The 19,472-nt window shown below is 44.8% G+C and overlaps 1 protein-coding gene across 1 annotated transcript in view; it reads left to right on the top strand.

The window, feature by feature from the left end:
- Prp8 (pre-mRNA processing factor 8) overlaps positions 1-19,472 on the top strand; it is a 218,037-nt gene that overhangs the window by 37,964 nt on the left and 160,601 nt on the right. Inside the window, exons 4-6 of the mRNA XM_037433717.2 lie at positions 1,254-1,418; positions 7,278-7,493; positions 9,562-9,774. Coding sequence (XP_037289614.1) covers positions 1,254-1,418; positions 7,278-7,493; positions 9,562-9,774 — 594 coding nt within the window. The remainder of the gene's footprint in view (positions 1-1,253; positions 1,419-7,277; positions 7,494-9,561; positions 9,775-19,472) is intronic.

The following is a 19,472-nucleotide window of genomic DNA, read 5'->3' as shown; positions in this document are numbered from 1 at the left end:
GAACACCTCCTGCATGCTGAAGCCCGACCAGCGAGACAGCACTATGCTCAGCACGTACGAACAGACCTTAAAGGGGCCCTGCAACACTTTTTGAGCATGGTCAGAAAACAATGCCAATCAAACAACACGCGAGCCAAATATTATAGCGCAGTACGCGACCTGGAATTCACAATAAATTATTAAAGTCAGCTAAAAATAGCTTTCTCTTCTCTCGATAAATCACGAAATAAGCCCAAAAATTTCTCGTAGTAAGCTCATCTATCAGCCGTTGGCTGATTTGAACATGGCGCGCTCGGTTGTTACAGAGGTCGCCGCAAAAGGCCGTCACTTGTTCACGCGTGCTTGCGATCACCCTGAAAAAGCCGCATATTCGAAGAGAAAAAAAAGAAAAAAAGTGCTCAAGGTCACGAGGCGTGAGTGGCGTTTTTTGTTGGCCCCTTTCATCCATCCTTGCTTATCTTCCAGCGTTTTCGTAGGGACGAAAGAAGATAGAATGCGATTGCAGCGTGTGATAAATCTTTGTAACTCAGCTCGTACTTGACGGATTCTTAAAATTTTTTCGCCGTTCAATTTGTGAGGTAATAGGCTTTTTCAGTGAATCAATTAAGAGTGTCGAAGCGCACTTTTAGCTTTCGTGGCATTCGATATATCCGTGGGTAAAAGTACCATTTGATATAAATCTGCAAATTTCTATACTTTTACTTTAAAAGTTTGATATACCCGAAAATTCTATATATGTGGCTTAGATATAACAATGTTCGACCGTATACTCTACTGCAACTAAGTGGGACCTTGTACACCACTCCAACTGATCAGGCGACATATGGCCTTGTGTGCCTCCTCCCACACAGGGAGGGCCTTGGTGCAGTAGAAATTCGTGGGCACAGGCTAGCCAACCTATGGGGTGCCGAGAACACTAAAGGTACCTTGTACCTGTTAAAAGGTACAAGGTACAAGGTACCTTTACAAGGCACAAGGTACAAGGTACCTTTACAAGGCACAAGGTACAAGGTACCTTTACAAGGCACAAGGTACAAGGTACCTTTAACAGGTACCTTGTACCTGTTAAAGGTACCTTGTACCTGTTAGCTGTGTTCATAAGGTTGTGAGCAGTCTTGCAGCTGATGGAAAAATAGGCCCATTGTTATGCCATACGTGCACGAGATAAAACAGGCATTTATTGTCAGGGTATTGTGGTTGTAATGAAAGTATACCGCATAACAATACTATGTGATTTCCACCTTGTGTTGCAGAGCGCTGAAGTACATGCCGCATGCTGTGCTCAAGCTGATGGAGAACATGCCGATGCCCTGGGAGCAGATCCGAGATGTCAAGGTTCTCTACCACATCACTGGGGCCATTACTTTTGTGAACGAGATTCCTTGGGTCATCGAATCGGTCTACATTGCTCAGTGGGGGTAAGCATTCCGAGTAGGCTAACTGGTTCCATCATAATAATTGATGATGCTCGTGGGAATGAAGCGTGGCTTTTCTTTGCACCTTGACCCCTAGCTTAGCGTGTGGCTGGATTGCCGAGAACCACTGTTAGATGGCAACATGGGGGCCCAAGCTACGATGACGGGCCTCATTGTCTCGCACAGGCTATGCTTCTTTCCCTTTTGCTGTGCATACGTTCAGGTGCTGTAAGTTGTAGACCACGACATGCTAGTTTACATCACTGCCACATCTATCCTCATTGGTCACCAATAAAAGCTTCCTCTTCGACTGAGCTGTCTGGCGCTGGCTTATTACGGAGAGATGCTGGCATTCTTGCAAATGGAAGGTCATGAGCTGCCTTTGCAGGCAACTGCTCATTTTCATGCTTGATTATTTCCGTTGTGTGGTAGTCATAGTGCCGCAGGCAAGCATACTGTAGCGACTGGGGTAATTTGTCAGGATCCGGAGCATCCAAGGGTCAGGGGGAAAACAAACCGTGGAGCCGGAGCTGAAAACTGGGACGTTTATTTACAAATAATAACATTATTTAGGTAGTGTGATGCTACATGAAAAAAAAGAAAAAAGGAAGCTTCTCTTTAGCGTCTTGCACTTGCATTTTTATCTCCTGCTCTTCCCAAAATTTCCTGAAGCTAATACAATTGAGGCCAGAATACTCGAATGAAACCAAAGTCTTGATTTCCACCCCCGAAGAGGAAAAGTCAAACATTGCCTCCTTCCCAACCTCGAAAAGAGGTAAAGAGGCCCAGTTTGTCGCACTGGGAGGAAGAAACACAAACAATATAATACACAACCAGCGCAGTGCAATGGCGGGCAGCCTCACGCGCAGATATGACTCATCGGGGAGGCATCGCTACCGGGCAGGTCGCTGTGCGTGGCAAATGAAAACTGGAAAGGCACCATGGAAAGCGAAAAACTTCCCCGAAGATGGTTTCCCGGCGCTCGGCTCATTGTCAGGTGCATTTCGACGACCCGAACAGCGCAGAGGTGACCACTCTTTCTAGGTAGCCCAGACAGCAAACAATCTTTTCTAGGTAATCCGTCGGTCGTGCGTGTCCAATAGGCTTTGAAGAATTCGTAGTATACTACTGCTGTGTTGTCGCAGATTCTGCACACCTCAGGAAGCGCTGCATAGCCTGAACCCTTTCACGCGTTCAAGCGGTGCCAAGACATGGGGGCCGATCGTAACAAGACTAAATTGGTCTTATGGAGTTACCCAGTACAACCCGCTATCCTGTTATTGTCACACTGGGCTGCATATGGGTTAATAAACCCATGGTTGTTGATTACCTGGGTCGGGTGCCTGTTCAGTGCCGTGTAAGAGATCCAGAAAACTTGGCTATTATGTCATTGCGCACCAATGGTGAACATCTCGTCTCTTTTTGGTTGTGCTTATTAGATGAAGCACCCTATCTCGGCACACTGAATGTTTCATTTTTATCAGTTAATTCAAAAAGTGCCTTAGTTATTTTTATATTAGTGGCACCCAGGCTTGTACCCAGGAACTTTTTCAGGGGGGCCCAACCCAAGGTAACTTTTTCATGTTAATTAAAGGGGGGGTGGAAGGGGTAACTTGAGCATAAAATGCTGAAAACCTTCAAATTTGAGAAGTAGATTTTCAAGGCCCTTTAATTGTATTCTATCCGTATCACCGATTCCTAGGAGTCGTGATCGACCGAAACTTGTTCTGGTCGAATCATGTGTCGATGCTTAGATCCAAACTAAGTAGCTTTGTACATATGCTTAGATATATAAAAGGCATGAAATGGGGCCCATCAGAAAGATCATTGCTCCAACTGTATGAGGCACTTTCGTAGGCTACCTGCGATATAGTTTACCCATTATGACCAGTATTCGCCCCTCCTGCCTGCGTACATTGCAAAGCATGCAAGCTAAGGCATTGAGAACATGTCTTGGACTGCCACGCTTTACTTCAACGATTGATGTTATTGCAAAAGTGTGCATAACTCTAATAGACAGCTATTATTATGCTAACCTCTAAGAGTATATCTTCGACTGTTGACCTGTCACGGTCGTCATCCTTTGTCGACGACACCAACCGACCGGACAGCACTTTTGCAGAAGCAATCTCGCACCATGAGAGCGTTCTTCCCTCAGGCTTTGCTCCGGTGAAAGTTGCAGAGGCACCAGCATGGACGTTATCAAGACCTGAGGTGCGCCTATCCATTCCAGGAAAGAGCAAAAAATCGCATATGCCCTCATGTGGCCCGAAACAAGTAACTTTATCGTTTATATCCACAAAGTATGCCTCTTCCACACATATTTAGTAACTGATGGGTCTGTGTTACCCACTGCTTCAACAGCGGTGTTCGTCATACCAAGTGTAAAGACCAGCGAAAGCTTCCGCTTGGATCATCAACGAACATCAATGGTGGCAGATATTGTGGCTATCCGCAAGGTAATTCGTTATATATCGACGCAGCCTCCTCGCAGTTGGACTATATTTTGTAATTCTAAACCAGCACTTTGAGTCATAAATTCGGTGCATAAATGGGGGCCATATCATCTTCTTCCTCAAGAAGTGGCTGAATCACATGATGTAGCCCTGAAACATGGCCGTCGTATAAGGTATCAGTGGATTGCAGGACACTGTGGCCTACATGGAAATGAGCAAGCCGATGTGGAGGCAATGACGATTCACGATAACGCCGCAATATTGACTATTTCGTTTTCACGACCGGATACTAACTCTGTTGTGTATACACTCCTCCGAGAAACAACAGCAGCATATTGGTCTTTACCAAGTCACTATACCGTCGTCTTCATAGACTTGACCCAGTTATGCATGTTAGATTACTGCCAACCATGAAAAGGTGCTGTACAAGCTTATTGCACAGGTTACAATTAGCTGTGGTATTTACTCATCGTTACCTATACCTTATCGGCTGTGCATACAGCTCCAGTTGTAAGGCCTGTGGCACCACTGAGACAACTGAACATATTTTGTGCGTCTGCCCACGATATATCACGCAAAGAAATTAGATGGCAACCATCTTGATGAAATGTACCAAGCAGCAAGATTCCGAAAAAGTTCTTTTGGGACCGCCACCTTGTCATCAGTGCAATATTCTGAAAGCGCTGATCAAGTTTTTAAGAGATACAGAACTCGACAACAGATTATAAATTTATCTAAGGTCTTGCTTCATCGCCACCTTCCTCATCATCGTCATCTTCTCTCTCTACTTTCTTCTCTACTGCCTCCCCTTTCTTGACGCTGAGTAGCAGGCTAGAACATGGATTCAGGCCAACCTCTCAGCTTTTATGTATCAATAAACATTTTTCTCTCTCTCTCTCTCTGTCCTTAGAAAATTCCTGAATTTCGGGACCAGTGTGATCCCATGTCCACAGTGCGACCTGCTCTTGGGTCTAGATTGGCAATGATGTGGCAAAGTTACCGTTTCAGAAATAATAATGCAGTCAAATCTTATTAGTATCTCATTAGTTTGAACATGCTTAATTCGAACTTCCGGTTAATTCACGCTGTGGTCCCGTCAAAGCTATGTGTACTCCAATGGGGGAAAACGCCCTGTAATTCAAACGCGCAAGCACTTGCGACAGTGAATTCAAACATACAGCGCTCCGAAAATGCTCTCAGCACCATGCCTAATCCCGCGGCGACACCTCCGACGCCTCAACACTGCACGCGAAGAAGGAAAAAAAGAAAAGGAAAGACAAAGCTGTGGCGGAATGTTAGCTCTCTGTCAAATGCCGATCTGCGACGCGCCTGTGCCATGCTTCTCCCTTTTCCGTCCCTGCCATGTAGAGAGCCTTCTCCTTTCAACGCCGCGCGTGAAGAGAGCCCCCCCCAAAGAAAAAAAAAGCTGTCGCGAAGTGTTGGTTTTCTCTCAAATGCTGATCTGCTTCTCTCCGCGTGGAGAGGCTCCTCCTTTCTCGTCATGCGCTGCCCATGCTCCGGCTGTGGCGCAGAGGGTAGCAGCCGAGGCAGTCATTTTTGTCGTCTTTAGAGAGTGTTAGCGCTGGACTTGGCCGTGCGCTACTTCTCTTGCCTGGAGAATGCTAAAGCCGAAGTTGAAATACTTTGTAAACTGCGTGCGAAATTGATTGACTTGCTGCAAGGCAAATGTGTGCTGACGCGCGTCACCGATGACTTCAATTAATGACGGATGTCCTGTGATTTGTGAATAAATTTAAGTCTTCTGAAGCTTCCGCCTCGTGTGTTAGCTCAGTGCACATGCACCACTGCCGTCCATTAACCTTTCACAAATTCAAACTTCTTTTATTTCGAAGAAATTTCTAGGCCCCATTTTTTGGGCCCCTTCGAGTTCGAATTATCGAGATTCGACTGTACATGCGAATTTGCATGTATTCTGTTTGTTCATACTTTTTTATATAGTTCATTTTGCTCCCCACCCTTCAGTGCACCTCGTCTCTCTTTCTCTAATTATGTCCTAACTAATTCACTCTTGTCCCCTGCATCTATGCTGCTTTTTTTTCTGGCAAGCGAGTGGTGCATGTGGTTAGTCTGACCTGTAATATCAGTCTTGGCATCTGTCCTTAACATTTTTGTGTTGGGAACTACTTTAATACCATCAAGGCTAGACTTTTCTGCTGTATAATAATACAGTTAAAACTTAACCTAACAAAACTTAATCTTTCGTAGTTCCCAATCTAAGAGAAAAATTTTCATTCTGTCACAGACTTTATACTGAGTGCACACCCAGGCATCGTGCAGGATTTGGAAGTGCTTGGCAAGGTACGATGCAGTGACCATAGAATGATACGGTCCCAAATTCGCCTAGACTTGAAGAAGGAACAACAGAAACTGATACGCAAGAAGCCAATCAATGAGCTAGCACTGAGAGGCAATGTACAGGAATTCAGTGTCTCGCTTCAGAACCCAGGTTCGAATCCCATTGTGTTATTGGTGTTTTTTATTTACTGCGCTTTTTTCTTTTCGATATGGGTTACGGACACAAGCGGCGATGCCGGATAGCTTTGGCGCCGCGCGTGACCCGTGTTCTGATCTCATAACAGCTTTCGCTATAAAAAACCTTTTTGCCTTTAGGGCCACGCAAGCTCAGCGGCGCGATAATAAAGCGCAACTGCGCCCACTGCAACAACGGTGCGATGTGCACCCGTTACGTGCGTGCGCCGTCATCCGACATTGCGTTTTTGTTGTTTGGTTTGTCGCGGCGAACTTCATTGGGGGACACTGGCTGTGCAGGGCACGATCGGCCGGTAGGCTAGCTACATGGCGGGTTCTAAGCTTGCTCGCGAGCAGCTGGATGACACTTCAGTGTTGATCCATGTGTGTTTGTTACGGGAGAAAACAAGAGGTTTCGGGCAGAAAGAAAAGGTTCGTCGTATATTTTGCGGGCCATAACAACGACAGTTTTTGCTTGTAGAGAGCGAAATTCTCGAATAGATGCTCCATAGTGCTTCCACTGAATTGAAGGCTAGCTGCGGTTGGACAGTGAGTTTCATACTGTCATGCGGAACTTTTTCTGTTATAACTCCGGTGACTTTTTTTTCTCTCATTGAATGAACCCTTTCTCCCAAATTTGCATCAACTTTTCTGGAAAAAAAAAGTGTTTCCTAAGCTAGTAAATACACTATTGACATTTAAAAATGTGGAGCTGGTAACTTCATCAAAAGGTGGATTCGCTGCTTCACAGTGGGGTTTTATTTGTTCCAGGAGCTGTGCTAAGATGGCTGTGCTCAGTGACATTGTGGTAGTTGACTATTTCATTGAAAATGAGATGACTCCTTTAGGTCACATGTATCATTGTTGTGTTAAGTTACGATGCTTGAAGTGCCATTACAGCATTGTTATTGTGCAGAACTATGTGGATCATGATGCGTCGAGAGAAGCGGGATCGGCGACACTTCAAGAGAATGCGCTTTCCCCCTTTTGATGACGAGGAACCTCCACTGGACTATGCCGACAATGTACTGGATGTGGAACCTCTGGAGGCCATCCAGATGGACTTGGACAATGATGAAGACTCGCCTGTCTGCAAATGGTTCTACGATCACAAGCCACTAGCAGAAACCAAGTGCGTGGTTGTTCACCAGTGTCCTTTTAGTGGCATCTTTTCTTTTTGTAAGCGTGATAGTCTGAGTGCATAGCGACCAAGTGTCGGGCCAATCTGCAGAAGTGTATATCGTATTTATTTAGCCTCTTCTAAATGCTACAAGTTTCATCAGTATTGCTTCAAGAGTTGATAAACAAAATGTTTTGAGTATCTGGAGCTTAATAGTTGTCACCAAATTGTGTAGATTGTGAAGCGGGACTTCGTAATAATATTCTGGTTGATTTTGCGGTCCCTAGGAAGTTAAAAAAAATCGAACATTGATTTTAATGCGTTTTGCTTGCATTACCACATTTATCCTTTGCCCAAAAAAAGTTTGTTTCTCCACATGTATAACGCACCCTTACAATGCATTGTTTTTATCATTAAAGTGCATTCATTACACAAGCTTATAGGGTAGTTCTAGCTCTCTAGCATGCTTAATCACTTTACCAGACTTTCTACCTGCAAGGAAGACATGAATTCTTAGACCACCAAAGCTATTTGAGATATTGTGAATGAAAACTTAGACTGATGTTTTATTAATATTGGTAGCTTGTATGCCTAATTTCCAGGCTTTTGCGAATAGTGAATTTTAAGTTCGAAGTGAATTAGAAGCGAATAGTGATTTTTGTCGAATAATTTCGAATCAAATTTGAAATATATATATATGACATATGAAGCAAAATGGGTGTATTTATCACGACCTAAGTAACCTGCACAATATTTTTTTAAAAATTCAAATAGGGCCTCTATGCAAATGGCATTTGTTTTTTCATTCAAAAGAAGTCGAAAGAACTTTGAGTAATAGCAGGATTTGACTTTCAGCAGGATGCAAGTCATAACCTTTAAAATACGTAACATCTTAAAATTTATTATACTTGGAGCATATAAGCCATCATAACAAGCTTTTAAGCTTAATAAAATGAATTGATTTGAGGGTAATATTTTATTTTAAAGGGGCCATCCGAATTTCAAGTAGCCATAGAATGGATTCACTAAAGAAGCCTATTTTCTCATGAATTCACTGCCACAAAAATTTTTAGAATCTGTCCAGTACGTGCGGAGTTGCAAAAATTTCTCGTACGCTGCAAGGGCATTCTCTCTTCTCATCCCGACGAAAGCACTGGAAGCTAAGCAGGGACGGATGGCACGGAGAAAGAAAATACGTTACGTGCGTTTGCTGAGCTTGTGAAGAAATGATTCCACAAGCTCGGAAAGAAGAGAGCAATTTTCAACTAAGTTTGAGAATTTATTGTGAATTGCAAGCTGGGGTGTGCTGCGCTATAATATTTGGCTTGCGTGTCCTCTGTAGCCTCAACTACTGATCGGCAGAGTTTTCTGACAATGCTCAAAAAGTGTTGCTGGGCCCCTTTATGCTTGTAGGGGGGGCTTCGCAGCAGAGCGGATTTCTCCTAAGTGTTTTCACTGTTCAGCACGCCTATACTGCAGTGAAACCTTCTTTACAGGCGGTACATTCGGATTATTATGCATCCATCCGTTCCTTGCGAATACTTCGAAATTTTTGATAATTAAAATTTGAATCAAAGCGAATTCGAATACCCTTCCATTCGTTCAAATATTTAAAGCATTCGAATATTCGCACAAGTCTACAAATTTCAGAACTCTGTGGTAACAAACGAAGTTCTTAACAATACTCTCATCCCCCATTAAAGTACTTAAAAAATGTCACTGTTAAAATTAATTTACTGATACGTTCATGAAAATTGGGCTGTAGAGAGTGCCATGAAGTTGTTAGATATTTCTAAATATAAAACATGCTCAATTAAAATTCGTAAGAAATATTTGTGCCTCTACAGCCTTTTTAGGTCAGAAAAAGTGGCAATATACTGATTTGCTCCTCTTGGGTGCATGAAACTTCAATGATTCATTATTCATGCACAGCTGACATAGAAGGCGAAATTTTTCATTGTAGTTGGAGTTTTGTAGTGATGTTTGACTGAGTTTAGCACTGTTACTATCAGGCTGATTTGCACTGTTTGTTCTCAGTTGTTTTTTTATGCGGAACGGGGTCGTGTCAATATATTTGCAGGCACATGAACGGTGTGACGTACAGGCATTGGAACCTGACTCTGCCCCAGATGGCGACCCTATACCGCTTGGCCAACCAGCTGCTGACTGATCTGGTGGATGACAACTACTTCTACTTGTTTGACCTCAAATCCTTCTTCACTGCCAAAGCTCTGAACATGTCCATTCCGGGAGGTCCAAAGTTTGAACCCCTTATCAAGGACATGAACCCAGCGTAAGAATGTTTACTATCTGGATGGAAGATTCAGCTGTAGCAGACTCATGTCAAGACCAACTAACTGTGGACATTATTTTTTGCCTTATCAGAATCCTCTAGTGCATCCAGTCAGAATCGCATATACCAACTCGCACAAATACAGTATTTAGTTCGATAACTTGTACAGTTGAAACTCGTTAATTCAAACTGAGTTATTTTATAATCGCACTTAATTTGTAGGATTCCTTAAGTACCGTATTTACCGTATTTACTCTATTCTACCCCGCCCTCGATTGTAACGTGCACCCGATTTCCACGACGAAAAAAAAAAAAGTAAAACATCGATTGCAACGCACACCCATTTTTCTCACTGGCCCGCACGGTCACACCACTCGAAAAAACGGCTCCTTTCGGGAGCGTCTTCCATTTAAATATGAGGTACGGGGGAAGCTTGTGCCCATCTGACGTGTAACAGAGCATTGCCGTTACTTTAGTTTTACCGTGAACCGATGTCAGCACGCGAACTTGCTTCGCCCCCTTCTTCTCGACGGTTGTAGTGCCAGACTCGACGGTTGTAGTGCCAGGAGGCGTCTGATTGGCATTCCCGATTTGCCCAAGCAGGTAGCCGTTGTTGTGCCGCAAGTTTAGGACGAACCTCTGAAAACTGTGAAGCTTTACATCGTACTCCTCTGCAAAACTTTTTGCATATGCCCGTTCGCCTTTGGAGGGAAAAGCCTTTTCTCTTCATAAAGTTAGTTAGCCAGCACCTGCTCGCTTTAAACTGGCTCCGCATTAGACCTTTTTCTAAGGCTAACTGCATAGCCCGCACTTGGAGCAGTTCTGTCGTCATGGGCCGCTGTGCCGCTCGCTGCTCAAGCACATACTCGCTGAGCAGCTCTTTAATTTGCGGAAACCGACCCTGCTGTGGTCCACTGAAGCCTTTGCGTGAAGCTTTGCTGTCGACAATCTTCTGCTTTTGTTTCCGCCAGTCCAGCACGCACGTTTCGGGAACTCCGAACGACCGCGATGCGGCCTGATTTCCGTCCGTTTCTGCACACGATGACTTCCCTTTTAAAAGCGGCATTGTGGTGCACTCGAGTTTTTGGAGTCGGCCCTTCTATGCCGTCGATGCTAATGCACTACAAGATGACGAACTCCTCAGCACACGTACGAAGTGCCGCACAAGGGAAACACATAGGCAGAAATGGCCGACGCATGTAGGGGGCAGCCATTTTGGAAATGCCGATGGCAATAGAATGACCGTATTCATTTTTTTTCGTACTCGATTCAAACGCGCGTGCGATTTATGAACTCGCTTGACCGGAAAAAAGGTGCGCGTTAGATTCGAGTAATTACGGTACTTGTTTAATGAACCCACTCGCATAACGAATCCGCTACCCACCTTGGTCCTTGAAAAAAAAAACTACTTTTAATGTATCTGTTCATTTAATTTGGTACCCTAGCCAGTGTCGTTGACGATAGAAATATTAGATCGAGCCATTATATCACAAAAGGACAACGCAATAGTATGTCAAAACATAGTTTCACAACCATGCTGAACAGTTGCCGTCAGCGTGAGCGTGGACGACGTCAACAAAAATTTTAAAGTCGCGCCTTTTGCGACAAACCACCCTCTGTCGAATGCAGCGGACACCTGCATTGCTGATAGCGGCACGCGAGCACAGCGGCACAAAAACAAAGCAAAAAATAAAGTGCGTGGCCTCTGAGATGGCGGGCGCGCCCCGTGTTTCTACGCCATGTGCCCGCCATCTCTGAGGCCATGCAAAGAGCAATCGCAACCACCGCGCCGACGGCATATCGTGCACTCACAACGTCACAACGTCTACCGCAACATATATGTGCCGCCATTCGACGCTGCGTTTTTGTTGTTGGGTTTGTCGGTGGGAACTTTGTCGTAGTGACCCCTCTTGCGCAGGGCGTGTTCGGCCGATACGCTAGCTACACGGCTCATTACTAACGGCATGCGCTGGAGCATGGGAACTGAGAGGCTGGACGACACTTTGGCATCGATCCGTGCGCTTTTGTTATGGAAGAAACAAAAAGAGCTTGGGGCTACAAAAAGGATTTGTCGCGCATTTCACTGGCCAAAACAACCAAAGCCGTCACGCGAAATTTTGGCTGTTATAATTCCCGTCACTTCTTTCTCCCGCGTAATGAACCCTCCCCCAAATCGGTGTCAGCTTTTCTGAAAAAAGATGGGTTTATTACGTGAGTAAATGTGGTATGTTTGAGTGTATAATTAGAAGTGGTAGTCAGCACCAGTCCAATTAAGTTGAAAACTATGGGTGTCATGTGTCAATTATCGATTTCGCCGCAAACCCGCATAAACGACGGCCCCTAGGAGTCGCAAGGTAAATAGACATTGAAGTGTAGGGATACTAATGAGTAACATTTTAAGCATCCCAGCCTTGCATCTGTTCGGTGGTGGTGGTGGGGCGGGTTCTCAATCATTTAGTCGTCTGAAATGTGTGCCTTCAGACAAGATGTGCTTTCAAAACAGCGGCAACATGCAGGTAGCAGGTCTTATGATTTTTGTGATGTCAGCGCGTAATGGTTTGCCTATTCTTTTTTGAAATATAACGAAACTGATAAATGTAAATCTGATTAAATTTGTGATGTACGCGAACTTCTGCTGATTAGTGGTTGCTTCAGCAATTTGCACACTTGCGCTGCTGGTTGCCCGCAACGTTTACTTCAAAAAATTACACCATCTCCCGCTAAAGGGAGCCATACGTGGATGCAAAGCAGCAGTGAAATGGTTTGCTTGAGCGGGATCGTCACATCGCCGCTCCTGTTTTTTGGCGGTGGCCCGAGCCTTCTTTTCCGCAACGCTGACGTTGGCACTGGCGTTAACACTTACACTGGCAGCATTGTTGACGTTGGTGCTCATCGCAGCGTTGCGCAGGAGAAAATGAGGTGCTCTGTGTTATTTCATATGACGGAACTACCGTGGTGCCCTTAGTGGAGTATGCAGCGGTCGTACCACCACTTGTGTGCGCCGCCTCGTAGAGTAGAAAATTCTTCGAAGGGAGAAAGGGCGAGGGTATGCGCCTGCGCAGTGGGGGTGCAGACGCCATGGGAGGGATTAACAAAGCACCTGTTTTAAGCTGCTTCGCATCTAAAACTGCAGTGATCATGTTTTCCAGTCAAAATACACCGTGAATTCCGTCTCACTGGCCATAATTAAGTTCTTTATTTTTACCAGAAAGAATGGGCGAATGGATGCATCATGACATGCTGACACTGCGGGTTGCTGGTTACATGCTGCTCGCGTGTTATCACTTTGTTGCAGTGAAGCATGTCTTTTGCTAAATGCACATTTAAGTTGTCGACAAGATTGCCCCGCCGCGGTGGTCTAGTGGCTAAGGTACTCGGCTGCTGACCCGCAGGTCGCGGGATCGAATCTCGGCTGCGGCGGCTGCATTTCCGATGGAGGCGGAAATGTTGTAGGCCCGTGTGCTCAGATTTGGGTGCACGTTAAAGAACCCCAGGTGGTCTAAATTTCCGGAGCCCTCCACTACGGCGTCTCTCATAATCATATAGTGGTTTTGGGACGTTAAACCCCACATATCAATCAAGTTGTCGACAAGACCTTTTCTTTTACTTCTTTTGCAGCAGGGAGGCCCACAATCTTTCTTGTTTGCAGCAAAATGGGGCTAGGTATTATTGGAAAGCATAACCTTTAGAGCCGCAAGCTAGCCGGCACAGCAAATGGCTACCTCTTATTACTTGCAGTTTGTATAAAGTTCCAAAACGGGCTTGTTAGTATGGCTTGTTTGAATCATAATGGTAGCACAAGGTAACGGGACACATGTGCACGTAGTGCTGTGTTGTGTCTTCGAGTTCCTTTTGTGTCCCATTAGCTTGAGCTACCAATAATATTCAAATATGCCACTTTTTGTATGTTTTGATTATTTGAAAACCCGCTTGATCCAAAGATCTTTCACAGTCCTTGTGACTGAATAAATGAGATTTTACTGTACTTCAGTATAAAAGTTTTGGAGAATTTACTGCATTTTTGAGCAGTACGTGGGGATCACTCTTTATTTATTTTTTTTTGTGGTTAACAGTTGGGTGTGCGATTTTTAATGTATGGTTGAGTCATGGGCAAGAAAATACAGTATCCATTTAAAATGAATTTGAGTATCTTCACATGCAGAGTGCAAAAATTGCCCATAACTACATATCTTTTATTTACCAAAAAGGGCCTACCTTTACAATGGTGAACACCAAACTATGCATGTTTATTTAAAGTATGTGATTTTTCTTTTTTTTGCATGCAGCACGAACTTTGCAACAGCATGAAAGCCTCCAACTCGTTCACATTGGAGATTGATTACCCGCCGTTATCGTAACAGTCATTGTACAATGAGTTGCTTAAAAGTCTGCAAGGTTGTCTTCAAGGTTCACTTATTCGCAGCCCATACTAACTTCGCCCGTGATCTGCTGCTAAATACTGTATTCACTCTAACCTAGGCCGACCCCGATTCTAAGTCGACCTCCTAAAGTCCGAAGCCAGGTGGCTGAACAAAACAGCAAAGACAGTGTTCACAAAGAGAAAACATTTATTGAACATAAACATGAAACAAAGCAGTTTGTTCATGTCGCAAATAACTTCAGAAACATGCAGGTGCTAGTGCTGTTGTGTTTCTTTGTAGCCGCTTTTTTCGCGCTGCTTCTAGTCATTTGCATCATAAAAATGCTGTGCTCATTCCGAGTCGTCGCTGTTGACTTCTTTGTCGCTGTCTTCAAACAGTGTGCAATCTTCAGTGCCATCAAGCGCATTGGATATCCAGCACTTTTTGAAATACTAACGCATAAAATTTCTGGGATGTTTTCCACTCCAAAGTACTGCCTGGCTTGAACGTTTGACGATGACTCCGCGACTAGGACAACTTTCGTTTTATAAGCGGCACTATAATGACACTGCCTTGCGCCATTGAACTACGCCACACACAAACCACTTGAAGCTCGCCTCAACACTTGCCAGAAAGGTTAAAATGGTGACCTCACATGTGTGTTTTAACCAAGTGTTTGCTTGGCTACTAATGACTACAATACCGTCTAGGTGGCACTAATTGTGCACCACTGTTCTTCAATGAAAAATGGCAAGTTTTTCACCATCCTTGCATCTAAGCCGACCCCTGAGTTTGATACAAAGAAATTTGAAAAGAACTATCGGCCTAGATTTGAATAAAGTTGGTATCTCCGTATGTGCTACCTATGGTTACAGGACTTAAGTAAAGCCGTGCACTTTTATGGCGTGAGAAGGTGCACCTTCATGCACTTTCTTGTGCTTTATCTTTTGTTTCTGCCATGTTGCACCAACACGCCGACCCCTGAGTTTGATACAAAGAAATTTGAAAAGAACTATCGGCCTAGATTTGAATAAAGTTGGTATCTCCGTATGTGCTACCTATGGTTACAGGACTTGGGTAAAGCCGTGCACTTTTATGGCGCGAGAAGGTGCACCTTCTTGCACTTTCTTGTGCTTTATTTTTTGTTTCTGCCATGTTGCACCAACATGCCTAAGCATCCATGTTAGCTTGCACTTTCATTATGAACGGGGGCATCAAAATTTGCACATCACTGGGAACAGATATACACCCACAGAACCTAGGTGAACCCTGTAGGCCTACTAGCAGCCCTGCATTTTGATAAAAATGTGCGCTTACAGTTTAACCCTTTTATAAGAGGCATGCTCCGAGCAGCAGTTCTTGTCTTTTATACAAGATGTCCCTTATAAGCAGGGTTCATTGTGTGCATTTTCTTATCAACACGTATTTTACTGGAGGCACACTGGTGCCTCTTATACCCCTTTGTCTCTCTTATCAGTGTCTCACGTAAAGGGAATTCTACTGTATTTTGAAGGATATTTTGGGAAGTATAGCACTATTAATCCGGTATTCTTTTTACAGCGAAGGCTGCTAGCAATGAGATCACAAGAGCAGATTTTTGTGGCGTAGTTGTCTGCCAGCAGTGATGGAAGTGCTGCTTCGATTGCTCCAAACCTCCGAAATGACACTGGGAGAATGACTAGCTTTCACTGTTTGACTGACTCATAAGTCGCAAAGAAACGGAAAAGAATCTGTCTACTATCATCTCAGTGTGCTCCTAGTGTGCAGCATTATCGGTTCCAATCTCATTTGTGTGACAACTGGCATATTAAGCATACAGCTCATTTGGCTGTTTTTTTTCTCCCAGCTAGACATGCAGACTAATGTGGTTAAATGTGAAAAATGAGCAGGATTCTTTTTATCTTATACTGATTATCTACTGCTTATTTAACAACATTTATATGGTACTCTGGTCATTTCCAAAATGTGGCACTCAGATTCTCCGGTTTGATTTGATTTCTGCCACAAATACTGCTATATTAAATTTTAGCTCATTTCACAGCACATATAGGACAACGCGTCATTGTTTGCTTCATAAAATTGACATTGATTGTTGTCTGTTAAATATATTGGTATTTATGAGACGACATTGCTTTGACAATGCTCTGAACTTCCAATTAATGTGTGGCAAATTTAGTATCTGCTCCTGAAACATCAATCGCTGCTTTAAGGGGGGACACGGGTCTTTGGAGCTGAAAAATCGCCAAAAAAGCAATTTTTTGTAAACAGCATTTTCAGAAACTACAGGTATTTTTTTACAGGTGTACTGACTTTCATATCTCTCCGATCAATATTTTAGCTGTAATATTAAATTCCTAGCCCGTGCGCGTGCGGAATTCGCACAGCTCCGGACACCAAAAACCAGTTTTTTATAAATTCGTAACTCCATGTCCACAGCTGCACTCGCGGCCATTTTGGTATCGTTTGAAAGAGCAGTTTTTCGCCTTCAAATTCCAGCCACTGTGGCTTCTGTGCGTTCATTGGTTGTGGAGAAAACAACCATCAAAAAAGAGTAAAAACGCATGCTACGATTGGTTGTTTAGTGCACGTGACCGTTTCTCAGAGCATGATTGGCTGAAGTCGGCTTGTGGCGTCTGCTCTGGCTGCGTTGTGCGCGCTTTGCTGGCCCCCGTCGGCGCCATTCCTGAATTCTGCGATCGACGATGGAGCGGTGTGCGTCGGCGTCTCGAGCGGGAAAGTTCCACTCAGTGCACAGATTCGGAAAGAAAAGAAAAAAAAGCCTCATTGCTAACACCACGAAGCGTCGGGCAGCACCAGCAGCGAGCGTCGAGGACGGCCGGTCATCAGCGCCAAGCATCGCCGCCGCCGAGCCGGCTGGTGTAGGCCTAACGGCTCCACCAGCGTGTGAAAGTGCGAGTGGAAGTGGCCGCGTTCGCATTGATACAAAAATCCTGCAGCCAGCAGAGTTGCACGAAAATGCGAGAAATGCCGAAGCCAAGCTACAAGAGCTGGCGTCAATTTCAGCAACGACGCGAAAACAAGATCGCCTGGCTGCTGCCGGTGACGGTGCCGCGGCCGACTCGGCTGACAACGTGAGCTTCGTCGTCATCAGCTTAGACTGTGTGAATGACTTGTTGAGGTGCGTGAAGTGTAAAACTTGCGGCGGTGATGTGAATATCAGCAAATGCAATCGGAAGTACGGTCTGGCTGTGACGCTTTTGATTACGTGCGTCAACTGTGGTGATATTTCGTCAGCGTGGAGTTCGCCGCGTGTGGCCGGGGACCAAAACATAAACCCATTCAGCGTCAACATCCTCGCAGCGCGTGCAATGCAAAGCACCGGCAATCGTCAAACGGCGCTCAACGACATTTGTTCTGCCATGAATATATCGCACCGGGGTCTGCACACGAAGACGTGGCAAAACTATGTGAAAAAAAAACTGACGCCTGCAGTGGCCTCTGCTTCCGAGGAGTTGATGACCGAGTGCGCGAGTTCCGTTCGAGAGCTTTATCGCGAGCTCGGTACAAACATACCTGGCAACATCGCCGTTTCCTACGATGGGTCTTGGATGACTTGCGGACATTCTTCCCACATCGGCGTCGGAACGGTGATTGAGCTTTTTACAGGGTTTGTATTGGACTATGTTGTCTTGAGCAATTTCTGTGCAGCCTGTGAGCAGAAGCCTAAGGAGAACGACCCTTCGTACCAAACGTGGGTGGAAAACCACCAATGTCAAAAAAACACCAGCAAGAAAGCTGGTGAAATGGAAGTTGAGGCCGCACTTATCCTTTTCCGAAGGTCTCTCTCCAAACACAACCTCCGCTACACAACCGTGTTGTCAGACGGAGACAGTCGGGCCTACCTCGCTTTGCAGGAAGAAAAAGTGTACGGCTACATGGACATCCTGAAGGAGGACTGCGTCAACCACGTCCAGAAGCGCATGGGGACAAACCTGCGAAAGCTGCTTTCCCAGCACAAGGGGCATGGCCTTGGGGGCAAGGGCAGACTCACTGGAGATTTGGTCAACAAGTTGACATCATATTATGGGTGGGCCTTGAAGTCCCACAAGGGGGATGTAGATGCAACGCACAGGGCTGTTATGGCAACCTACTTACATGTCACTTCACGTGATGATGCACCCAACCACAGCCTTTGTCCAACAGGCCCTGACTCGTGGTGCCGGCAAAATGCAGCCGAGGCCAAAGGACAGCCGCCGCCAAAGCACCGCTACAGCTTGCCCGCCCATGTGTGTGAAGCGTTGCTGCCTGTCTACGAGCGCTTATCGGATAGGAATCTGCTGGAGCGGTGCCAGCGTGGCAAGACGCAGAATAACAATGAAAGCTTGCACGCCATGATCTGGGCGCTTGCACCAAAGGAGCGGCACGCTTCACTGTTTACTGTTGAGGCTGCTGTCGGTGAGGCCGTCATGAAGTTCAATGAAGAGCTGCAACAGGCATCCTCAAAAAGCTCAGCCTGACCCCTGGCCGGCAAAACTCGAAACGCCTGGCAGAGAAGGACAAGCGGAGGATGACCGCATCTGCTCGAAAGCATGTGTCGGCTGAAAATGTGAAGCAGGCCCTGGGAAAGCGCCACAGAGTTGACAAAGGTCAAAAGGACTATGTTCCTGGTGGATACTAGGCACTTGCTAGTGTAAGCATGTAAATATTTCCTGGTGTTTCTCATTAAATTTGACGTTTTGTGTTTTTGCTCATTTTCTCAAAAGCTGAATTTCTGACTTCTTGCAAGCTTGCCGAAGCAATATCTCAGCACTGCGGGTAGATAGAGCTATAATTCTTTTTTTAGGACAAAGCCAATGGGGTGGTGTTTGAAATGTAGCAAACAGATTTTTGAAATTTCTTTCGAGCAAATTTTAAATTTGCTTTATTTCTGGGTGACTGGTGGCACTATTTCAAGTGCTCAAGTTCAGTTAGCTGTAAAATCTCTTACAAGCAATTAATAAAAAAACTGCTTGCTATGTTGCAATCACCAGTGTTTCTAGTATCTGACATATGCAGATTATAGTTTTTTGATGAATACTTTTTTTTCTATTGTTACGGAAAAACATGGCAGATTACCTCTAATTATCTTGAGAACTAATTGGCTGATGGAAAAAATAATTGCATATTTCAAATCAGCAGAAAAAAAGCAACAAGACTGGCAAGTTTCGTTAAGTTTGCTTAAAAAGTAAGCGAAATTGTTTCAAGACCCATGTCCCCCCTTAAACTACCATTTTCTGCTCTAAAAACACTTATGGCTGCTTCAAAGCAGTACATTTCCTTCTCCAAAGTATGCTCCAAAAAGTAAAAAGTCACTTCCATCACTGTGCCAGTGTTCGT

Source organism: Rhipicephalus microplus, chromosome 3 (genome assembly GCF_043290135.1).
Source record: "Rhipicephalus microplus isolate Deutch F79 chromosome 3, USDA_Rmic, whole genome shotgun sequence".
In the NCBI taxonomy this organism is placed as follows: domain Eukaryota; kingdom Metazoa; phylum Arthropoda; class Arachnida; order Ixodida; family Ixodidae; genus Rhipicephalus; species Rhipicephalus microplus.
The sequence above is the reverse complement of the archived record's forward strand: the minus strand, read 5'-3'. Positions and strand labels throughout refer to the sequence as shown.